Here is an 11,602-nt window from a genome sequence, read left to right on the forward strand (position 1 = left end):
TCAATCTGAAGTATTATCATTATGGTTTTCATTTGTATTTTCTCCATGACTAATGATAATCTTTTCATGTAGCCATTTGGGCATATTCTTTTGTGAAATGCCTCAAGCCTTCTCATTTTTTAAAATTGCGTTGTTTTTCTTATTCAGTTGTAAGAATTTTTTTAATGTATTTTCTGGATATAAGTCCATTATCAGATACATGTATTGCAAATATTTTCCAAGTCTTTATATCTTCTTTTTTTTAAACAGGATCTTTAGAAGATCAGAAATGTTTAATTTTAGTAAAGTATACTTTTTAATTTTCTTAAGGTTTATTTTCTTATTTTTATGTATGGTCTAAAAAAACTCTTTCCTCCAACATTGTAGATGTGTCCTATGTTTTCTTTTGAAAGCTTTCTAGTTTTAGTTTTTATGTGTAGGTCTGTGATCTATCTCAAATTAATCTTTTACTGTGAGGTAAGGGTGGAAGTTTTGTTTTGTTGTTAATTACATGTGGATATCCAGTTGCTCTAGTGCTATTTGTTGAAAAGATGGTTCTTTCCCCATTGAATTACATTGGCACTTTTACCTAAAATGACCTAAACAAATATGTGTGGGGGATTACTTCTGGACTGTACTTTGTATTTATGCTGATATCACTGTCTTGATAACTGTAGCTTTATTATAAATCTTGAAAAATAGGCAATGAGAAGGAATGAAGTACTGTACTGTATGTGGTACAACATTGGTGAACCTTGAAAACATTGTGCTAGGTGAAAGATGCCAGACACAATATACCACATATTGTATGATTCCATTTACATAGAATGTTCATTATAGGCAAATCTTTGGAGACCTAAAGTAAATTAGTGGTTGCCCACAGCTGGGGGTTGGGAGAAAAACATGAGGGACTGCTAATGAGTATGGGTTTTGGGGAGTGAGATGGAGTAGGGTGATCAAAATGTTCTAAAATTGATTGTGATGTCAGTTGCACAACTCCGTGACCATACTAAAAACTATTGAGTCATATACTTTAAATGGGTATATTGTATGTTATGATGTATTAGTCTGTTTCCATTGCCTATAACAAAATACCTGGAACTGGGCAATTTGTAAAAAAAATATATATATATATATTGCTTACAGTTTTGGGGGCTGGGAAGTCCAAAGTCCAGGGAACTATGTGGTGAGAATCTTCTTTGGTGGTAGCTTTACAGAAACGCAGGGATCTCACATGGCAGAAAATGGCAGAGCAGAGAGAGAGAGACTCTCACATGCTCTCCTTTCAAAGCCCTCAGAACCACTCCCACAACCACCATTAAACTATCAACTTAATCACCTCTTCAAGGACCCGCCTTTCAATTGCCATAATAGGATTTCCCACTCTGAACAGTTACACTGAGGTTTAAGTTTTGGGGAGACATTCAGTCCAAGGCATTCTGCCTCTGGCTTCTAAAACTCATGTCCTTTTCATATACAAGTATACATTCATTTCATCCCCAATGTCTTACCTTATTCCAACTCATAGGTCCAAAGTCCAAAGCCCTATCTATGAAATCAAAACAAGTTATCTACTTCCATGATACAATGGTGGGACAAACATAGGGTACATATTCCCATCCAAAAAGGGAGAAATAGGCAAAAAGAAAGGGGCTGCAGGTCCTAAGCAAGTCTGAAACCCAGCAGGGCAGGCATTAAATTTCAAAGCTGGCGAATCATGTGCCTTGACTCCGTGTTTGACATCCTCAGCATGCTTGTATGGGATTGGGCCCACAAGTCCTTGGGAAACTGTACTCCTATGGCTTTCCTGGTCTCCAGCTGTACTTTCTCTCTCTCAGGCTGGCATTGCACACTGGTAGCTCTAAAATTCTGGGGTCTCCAGGGCAGTCCTGCTCTCATGGCTCCATTATGCGTGGCACTGGTGGGGTTTTTCTGCTGCAACTCCAACTCCACATTTTCACTTGGCATTACTTTAGCAAAGGTTATGTGTGGTAATTCCGTCCTTGCCACAGATCTCTTCCTGAGTCCCCAGGGTTTTCCATACATCCTTCAGAATTGGGGTGGGGGCTCCCAAGCCTCCAGAGCTCTGGAATTCTGTGAGCCTACAAATCTACCACCACCTGGACACTGCCAAGGCTTCTGGCTTGTATTTTCCAAAGCTGTGGGTCCAGCCACACCTGGGATCAACTTAGCCACAGCTGAAGCAGCCAGAGCACCTGGGGTTTGGCATGGGGAGCAGCATCCTGAGGTGGCCCTGAGCAGCAAGCCTGTGGAGGGTGCCTCAGGCCCGTTTCACAAGACCAGTCTGTCTCCCTAGGCCTCTGGGCCTGTAATGGAAGACACATCCGCTATGATCACTGAAATGCCTTCAAGGTCTTCTTTTCCTTTGTCTTGATAATCCCTTTCTTCTGTACTAATCTCCTTAGCAAATGGTCACTGCCGCACCATTGCATTTTTCTCCTGAAAATGCTCTCTACTTCTCTACCACATGGCCAGGCTGTAAATTTTCTAAATCTTTACACTTGGCTTATCTTTTAAAGTCGGTCTTTACATCATACCTTTGCTGCCATAACTCAGTGTAGGCTGTTAGAAGTAGCCATGCAGCTTCCTGAATGTTCTGCTGCTTAGAAATTTCTTCCACAAAATACCATGGGTGAGCACCTTTAAGTTCCATATTCCATAATACTTTGGGGCATGAACAGAATGCAGCCAAATTCCTTGCCAGTTCATATCAAGGATGATCTTTGCCCCAGTTTCCAGTAAGTCCCTTCTTATTTACATCTGAGATCTTCTCAGAATGGCCTTTAACTGTCCATATTTCTATCAGCATTCTGTTCACCACCATTTAGCCAGTCTCTAACAATTTCCAAACTTTCCCTGGCTTTCTTGACTTCTGAGTCCTCCCCTCCAACGTTTGCCCAAAGCAGCTTCCACATTTTCAAGTATTTGTTATAAGCAACACCCCAACTCTGTGGTACCAATTTTCTGTATTAGTCCATTTCTGTTGCTTATAACATAATACCTGGAACTAGGTAATTTATTAAAAAAAAGAAATTTATCGCTTATAGTTTTGGAGGCTGGGAAGTCTAGAGTCCAAGGAACACAACTGGTGAGAGTCATCTTTGTTGTTGATTTTATTTACAGAAACAGGAAAAATGGCAGAGCAGAGAGGGAGAAACTTTCACATGCTCTCCTTTTAAAGCCCTCGGAACCATATCCATGACCACCATTAAACCATCAACTTAATCACCTCCTCAAGGCCCACACGCCCAGTATTTACAGGGGGGACATTCAGTCCAAGGCATATGGTATACAAATTATATTTCAAAAAGGCTGTTCCCCCCCCAACCCCAAAAGAATCCTAGTGGGCTTTTCTGTAGAAATTGAAATGATCACTTAAAAATTGATATGCAAAAATAGAAATTATAAGGAATAGCCAAAAACTTTAGAAAAAGAACTAAGTTGGAGGGCTTTTGTCTTTATTTTTTTATTGTCTGTTTTCCATTTAATTGACTTCTGCTCTTAATTTTATTCTTTCCTTATACTTACTTTGACTTTAATTAGCACTTGCTCTAGTTTCTGAAGGTAAAAACTTAGATAATTTTTAAACCTTTCATCTTTTCAAATATAGGCATTTGAAACTATAAATTTCCCTCTAAGCAGTTCTTTAGTTGCATCCTACAAGTTTTGATATATATATATTTTATCATTTTGTTAGATTTTTTTTTGGTGGTTGGTCTGTATGCATATCCAAATCCTTAGAAATATTTTCTAATTTACCTTGTCATTTTCTTCTTTAACCCATGGGTTGCTTAGAAATATTTATTTCCATCTATTAGGAGATTTAAAAAAATTTACTGATTTATAATTCCATTGTGATCAGAGAATAGAAATCGTAACATATCAGTCTTTTGAAACTTGTTGACCCTTATTTTATGGCCCATCATCTCTATCTTGGTCAGTGTTCCATGCACACTTGTAAGAATGTGTATTCTACAGTTGTTGGGTGTTATATCTGATTGTCTTTTTATTCCACTTACATTTTTATTTCCTCTGGTGTTTCTAATACTGCTTTATTCCCTGATAATCTTCAGTTTGAACTCTGTGAAATTGTGGTGGCTGAGAAAGTGGTGACATTACTCACTGGGTGCAAAATGTAAACACTCCATTAGTTATCTAATTGTATGTACTCTAAATCTGTTTTCCTAGTATGGGCATGAGACTGGTTAACTGAAAGCGAGCTGATGGTCAGTTTTGCCTATAGGCTAATTTTTTCAGTTCAGAAATTTTTGAGCTAAAACATTTTGTATCATCTTAGTCATGGAATATAATTTGAAGAGGAAATTCAGACAAAGTACTAAATAAATGATGTAAGCCATTTTGGCATGAGATGAAATAATGCCCTAAATTTGATAAAAACTAGGTGGATTAGAGCTTAGCATTTACATTTCAACTCTAGTACCAGAAAGTTTCAATTCTGGAGTCCTAGAATGTTCTTTCAGTAATCTTGAGCTTTGAGGAGACATAAATGTTAGCCAAAATGTCAGTGTGTTCAGTTAACAATGGTGAACATCCCTCCTAGGGAACAGAGAATTCTGTGTACCATATTCAGATGCACAACATTCCAGAATGAAAATTAGAGAGTCATACAAGAAATTGCCTAAGAACAAGCCTGAGTTGTCATATTTTTAATATGTTTTCCTTCTTACACTAGTTCAAACAGTTGAATGACATAAATTGTTTTGTATTGTGGGTCCAATATAGTGTTGATGTATGACTTTTTTTTTTTTTTTTTTTGACTTCTGCATACTTTTATTTCCAATTAATTTAACAGACAAAGCACCAGTATAGAATATTCCTTCATTATTTGAAAACATTCCTCCTTTCCCCCACCCTATTTGAAATAGGATGCTCCTCCTCACAAGGTTTACAGAAATTCCAATTGAAAGATGCTTAATCTTCTATCCCATGAGCATCCATCCAGCTGCCTTTCAATGGGTAAGCTGCATGCTTGCTGTAGTCATAAAAGCCCTTGAAGTTTTCAGGATAACGGAAAATAACCTGCACTTCACATACGAGTTCTCATTCCTTTTGATTGAAATTTCGTGCTCCATGTATTGTGGCCAAGCAGATTATTCACACCTTTATTTAAAAGGTCTCCAAAATCTGCACCCAAGCCATCCATTGGAAAAAACGTGAAACCAGTGGTTAAAAAAAAAATCGTCCAGACAAGTCAGACTTCACACCACATCAACTTTCAGCTGTTCAGTGCCTGTGTGCCCAGGTTATCGCAAAAAGCTTGTTTTTAGGACCTCGGCAGCCATTTTCATCCCTCCTTGGCACATAACGTCTATAAAATGCCATCAAAAGCCACGTTGCGTCCGTGCCTAGCACCATTCCTCCAGAAACGCGATTTCTACTCTTGAAAGGATGTATGACTTTTATATCTGAGACATTTGGTCTTGAGTTTAATTAGTTCTCTTCATTGATGGATGATTTGGGGGCAGTTTCACTTTCTTGAGCTCATGTGCCTGATCCTCAAAGGGTTCTGTTAGGATACTTTTTTGCATCATAAAGACCTCCTTTATGTATTAAAAACAGAGTTGCAATTTAAAATATTAAGCTGGGTATTTTCCCCAAAAAACATATACTAGGTTATTAAGTCTTGGGCTGACCAGCAATTGGTTTTTTTTTTGTTTTTTTTTTTAATAGAAAAAATACCCATTCTAGTGATCCCTCTCTTTTCCCATAATGTTTACCTAACTCTACAACAGATATAAAGGGCAGAGGCTCTTTACAAGAGCCAAGAGTAGATGGTGCTTTGGGTCCTTCTTCCAACCAGAAAGATTCACTCCGTGGTGCAGATGTTACTTTTAGGAAGAGATTATGATGCCCTAAAATGTTTGAAAACAAATGTTGTCAGGAATTCAAAGTAAGAATCTGCATTCTTGAAGCCTTAGTCTTGGTGAGATAAGACAAATATATGAAAACCTAAATAGCGCTATAAAACAACATACACTGAGTCCCAAGTGATTAATAATGTGAGTCCTGAAAATGCCAGAGCAAAGGAAACTACTGTGACCATGGCAGGATTGGAAAGGAGCTCCTGACATTGAGTATTTGAGAGACAGAAGAAAAGCAATGTTAGGTCACTCCTTGTTCTTTGGCCATCTCTGATTCACCCTGTATGGATTTTGGTAAATACAGGAATTACCTCACAGTTTTTATCTTCTCTTTCTTTGCAGCCTGAAGAGTTGAGAGAAATCATTGAGAAGACTAGAGAGATGGAGCAGAACAATGGCCACTACTTTGACACGGCAATCGTGAATTCAGATCTTGATAAAGCCTATCAGGAATTGCTTAGGTTAATTAACAGACTTGATACTGAACCTCAGTGGGTGCCATCTACTTGGCTGAGGTGAAGGAAATACCTGTCCTGTGGTATGATGGGACTAGATCTGGCAAACTGCCAATAGGAAGATAGCCCTGATACTTCAGCAAGATTGAGGATAAGGTGGAAGGCAGCAGTTTAAGCTGTAGACCTTTTCTTAGGGCTCTTAAACTAGTGAGAAGAAATTCCCCATAGGCAGTTTGTACACAGCATTCTTTATTCTCTAAAAATGGCTTTAGGGGTTCTTGCCTCATTTTAGGATTCTAAATGGAAGCTTTCAACAGAGAAGTTCCATTTATCCTATTAAAACCTTTTGTTTTCACCTAATTAAATATTTCCTTAGGCATATTTCCTTGAAAAACTTGTATCTACACAATAGTCCATTTCTCACAGTTATAAATATTAATGTTATTTAATACTTAAATGACTTCATGGGAATATTTTGGTGGACTGTGCTTGTATGCACTGGGCAAGACAGTATTTACTTAGGAGACTGATTTAGTCATCAGAAATATTTTCCTGAAAAAGAAAAAACAATGGTGCCACTTTGGTTTGGAGCTACTTTGTTAGGCTTGAATTCATTTGTGGTGTCTTTTAAGTCTTAAAAAAAACCCGTTCCATTAAAAGTACCAGTTTTTTAGCTCAAACTTTGTGGATCAGACTGCACACTCAGCAGACTCTAATCTAGTTAAAGGTAATGATTTCCTGAATTTTTTTCTTAAATTGTTGCAACTGATTTGAGAACCTAAGCTTCTTTTCTCTGATCTACATAGTACAATAGAATGTTTAAGTTACATTTTTATGAATGGGAGGTGTTTGTGTAAACTGTGTTAACTGTTAAAAAGTAAGTTTCTTCCTCATGATGCAAATAGTTTTTTATATACATGGGAGGACATAGCACATTTGACAGTTTTTGCATTTTTATATATGAACACAGTGTAATTCCATGACTGTGCTATATATATAGTTAATAAACTGGAATTCTGGTAATGAATATAGCTGCTGTACTGTATACTAATATTTTACAGATTAAGAAATGGTCATTGATAACACTTTGAACACTTCAGCATTGGAATAAAATTATATATATCCAATTGACTTTGACATCAGAAGGAAAGGAAGACCTGAAAGTCAACTGAACATTTTAGGAAAAGAACATTACGGGGGGGTGGTTATTAAGCATATAGAAACAGGTTTTTATCCCAAGAAGATCTGCCTTGACCAGAATGCAACAGCTTGCTAATTCATAAAAGAAATGTTTAAGCTAATGGGATTTGTGTACTGTCTCTATAGCTGTAGCTTTAAAATTCAGTGTCTAAAATTGCAGTAGAAGTTAATTTGTAGTTTTTTCAAGCCTTTAAGGATAGTGTGACAAACAACCGAAAATGTGAATGCCTTGATTTTATGATGACTTTAGCTACAGCATTTCCTGTTCCCAAAACTAAACACTGGAATAATACTGACTTGTCACTTAATTTAACATAAGCAGTTGTTTTTAATGAGTAGTTTGTCTCAGTGTCATGTATATATTTGATTTTTTTTTCTCTTCGTAATTTTATTTGAACAAATGTAGACAATTTATATGTTGCCTTTTTCTGTTCATATTTGCATGGCCTCTTAAGTTGGCTGGGGAGTGTGTCTTATGTGGAAATATTTTCAAGATAATGTTCCTTAGGAAGAAAGTAACATACCTGGGTTGAGTGTATATGAATAACATATACACTATCTATTCAGGTCTGAAACACTCTACCTTTTAGCAGGAAAATGCAAAGTTCACACCGATTTTCAGCATTGAAAACCAAGAACGTACTTAGTGCTTTTCAGTTTTTCAGTTTACTTTCTCCTTAGGAATGAAAGGTAGTCTGTGGTTGACAATAGAATCTTGCAATCTGCTTATTGCAACTATCAACTACAGATGCCCCTTGACTTACAGTGGGGTTACATCCCAGTAAACCCCAAGATGGAAGTATCGTAAGTCAAAACTACATTTAATACATCTAACCTACTGAACATCATAGTTTAACCTAGCCTACCTTACATTTCTACTGAATTCATATTGCTTTTGCACCATCATAGTCGAAAAGTCATAAGTTAAACCACCGTAAGACAGTCCCCGACTATATTTTCAACCCTAAGATCTAAAATATTGACAGTTCATGTTAAGTTTCTATGAGGTTTTAGATAATGTCAGTGAGTGGCTATTGTGCTACTGCAGAGAGTAGGGTTGCAATAGGGCAGTGTGCTAGCAAAATTCAGACACATGGCTTTAACAAGCAGACCCTGTACCAAGGCACGTGCCATGCCATATATTGTTAGGAAATCTAAGGTGATAGGTATTTGCTTGGTCAGTGAAGTCCTGTAGTTCTCTCCTTCCTCATCAGCAATGGTAGAGAGATAGAATGTATATGTCTCAAACTTTTATAAATCCTAGTGATATGGATGTGCTGATATTCAATACAGTCCCTAAACAAAGTGAAAACTGAGTTGCTCCTGACTTCGTCAAAAGACTATGGAAAAAAGCCTTGCTATACACCTAGTTGTACAGCCACTCTGGCCAGTTCTATTTCCTGTCCCTTTGTGGTTCTGATTGGAGACCCTGGTGTAGGGGAGGTCTTAGCCACTTATTATAGAAATGATACCTATAGCTAATAAAATGTACTTGGAAAATCCAAGTAAGGAAATACAGTTAGATCTCCATATCCATAGGTTCCACATCTGCAAATTCAACCAACCATGGATCAAAAATATTCGGGGGGAAAAAAGTAAAAATACAATAAAAAAATACAAATTTAAAAGTGTAGTATAACAACTATTTACATAGCATTTGCATTATATTAGGTATTGTAAGCAATCTAGAGATGATTTAAAGTATGTGGGAGGATGTGTGTATTACACCATTTTACATAAGGGACTTGAGCATCCCTGGATTTTGGTATTGGGGGCGGGTCCTGGAACCAGTCACCTGCTGACGCTGAGGGACGACTGTATCTTCATTTCCTAAATTTTCATAAGAACAGATAGAAGGAGAATAGTATTTAGACTAATCCAGATTTGCTTTCTGTGAAAATTTGTCTGGATGTTTTTTTTCCTTTTTGCATAGCCCAAGGAATAAGTATTGATAAGAAATAATTTGAATGTAATTTTGTGAATGTGTGTAGAAAATACTTGTATAAACCAGGGATTTAGTCTTAATAAAGGTAACCTTTCTGACATCTTGTTAATTCCCCTTTGTATCTCTGATCCTGTATCTGCACTCTGTTATTTTGAGATGTCATACTGCACACTGTATTGTAAAAATAAAGTAAAATTATATTTGAAATATAAAAAACCACTGAGTGTTTTCTCTTGCTGTTTATATCCTCTGCCATTCAGAGTTTCAACACATGTAAAGACCACCCTTCTCTTCACGTTTTTTCCCGAAGCAAGACCATTGGAATCTCTGGTTGGAACACAAAATACCTTTTGTTCTTTATGGTGGGGGAGTACCCCCTGTTGGCACAAATGTAGGTAGGTCCTGTTTCTTTAATTGTTAAATAACTGTATTAAAGATGGACAACTTAAAGCTGTGAACTTGAAAGTTCTCTGGGGAACGTAATTTACTTAATATGCAGCCAGGGATTTGAGGACACTGAGGATAGCATGTGAGTTATTGGCAAATATATAACATAGTTCATTTCTCTGTTCTTCATTTCTCCCTTTTTTTCTACTCTACACTTTGTTTCCCAAAGGACAAAAGTTATATACCAACAGGAAGTTTCATACATGTACACACCGGCTACCGTAGTCCAGCTTTCTATTCCTATTCCTGATCTATTCCCCTCCCCTATGGATCAGATCACTCCAACTCCACACAACATATCTGTCTGCTACTTTCTCCATTTCCTTTTAACAAATCCTGAACCATAAAATCATATGCACTTTTGTAGGCAGTTTATCCAAGGCCAATGAATACCAGAAGTTTAAGAAGCCCTCAGAAGAAATCTAGGGGCTTTTGGCTCAATGCTTGAAGGTGAACATTGAATTTACCTCAATGAAAAACCATTAAATTATCTGGCTCCCTACCCTAACCTTAAAACTAATTTTTCCTCCTAGAGAAGCAATGCACAGTACTTTAGTAGCAAGACTCTGAAATCAAGATACACCTGACTTGCATTCCAGCTGTGATACTTGACCTAGCAAAGCCTCAGTTGCCTGATGTGCAAAATGGAGATGGTAAAATTTACACCTCACTAGGGTGTTGGAAGGATTAGATGTTAAACAGTTCAGTGTTACCTATTTTTAAAATACTTATGAACTCAGATGTTGGTTTTCCAATCGCTACCAAATTTACACTGAATCTGTAATTTTATTCTGTGAGCAGCAATAGGATTTCCTGAAAATCAGATCCTTCAGGATGGGTCCTATGTCTTACCTTTAAATACTCAAAGTTTTGGGCCGACCCCTTGGCGCACTCGGGAGAGTGCGGCTCTGGGAGCGCGGCAGTACTCCCGCTGCGGGTTCAGATCCTATATAAGGCTGGCTGAGCGCCGTGCGGCCGGTCACAAAAGGACAAAAATAAATAAATACTCAAAGTTTTAAATATAGAGGAGGCAAGTTAAGAGTGTAATAAATAACAGAAGGTAGATTGCTTGGATTTAAATCCTGGATTCACCATTTTCTAGCTTTCTAGCGTAGGACTAATTAGTCAAGCTCTCTGCCTCAAATTTTTCCTCTGGAATTGGGAGAGAGGGTGTGTGGTTAAAGCAATATGTACCTTTTCTGGTTATTATGATGAGATCCTAAGCACTTAAAACAACTATTATTTTATAACAGGTGTTAAATGTTTGCAAAATCATTTAGTACTTTAAGAAGCCTAGACTGTGATATCAGTTGATTAAAATACAATACTAACAAAGCTAGTGTCACAATTTCATAACTTTAAACGTCCATGGCCAATGCCAAAACTGCCTGGAAGTAACTGGAAGAAAAACTGAGTAATCATAGATGGCTTATGCCAAATCTAACAGTCTAGAAACCTCACTCACAACTAATAAATCAGGTCACTTAAATGCCTCATCTTCATATGTGAAAGATGGCAAGTTGTTATTGCTTATAAAATAGTAAAAAGTTATCTTATTACTACTCCGAAATGGGAATTAGTATTTTTCCTAGCTTAGGAAAAAAGTCCTCTTAACTCACTGGCAACCATTTATTAGTACGCCCAAATGCAACAATTGTCTCAAAGTAAGCCTT

General features: G+C 37.2%; 1 protein-coding gene across 8 annotated transcripts in view; it reads left to right on the top strand.

Moving 5' to 3' along the window:
• Positions 1-9,666, top strand: part of PALS1 (protein associated with LIN7 1, MAGUK p55 family member) — a 96,444-nt gene extending 86,778 nt beyond the window's left edge. For all 8 annotated transcript variants that reach the window (XM_063089640.1, XM_063089643.1, XM_063089639.1 and 5 more), the window contains one exon: positions 6,225-9,666. In XM_063089640.1, coding sequence (XP_062945710.1) covers positions 6,225-6,401 — 177 coding nt within the window. In that variant the 3' untranslated portion in view covers positions 6,402-9,666. The remainder of the gene's footprint in view (positions 1-6,224) is intronic.
• The last annotated feature ends 1,936 nt before the right edge of the window (positions 9,667-11,602 follow it).

This window comes from Cynocephalus volans, chromosome 3, assembly GCF_027409185.1.
Source record: "Cynocephalus volans isolate mCynVol1 chromosome 3, mCynVol1.pri, whole genome shotgun sequence".
NCBI lineage: Eukaryota > Metazoa > Chordata > Mammalia > Dermoptera > Cynocephalidae > Cynocephalus > Cynocephalus volans.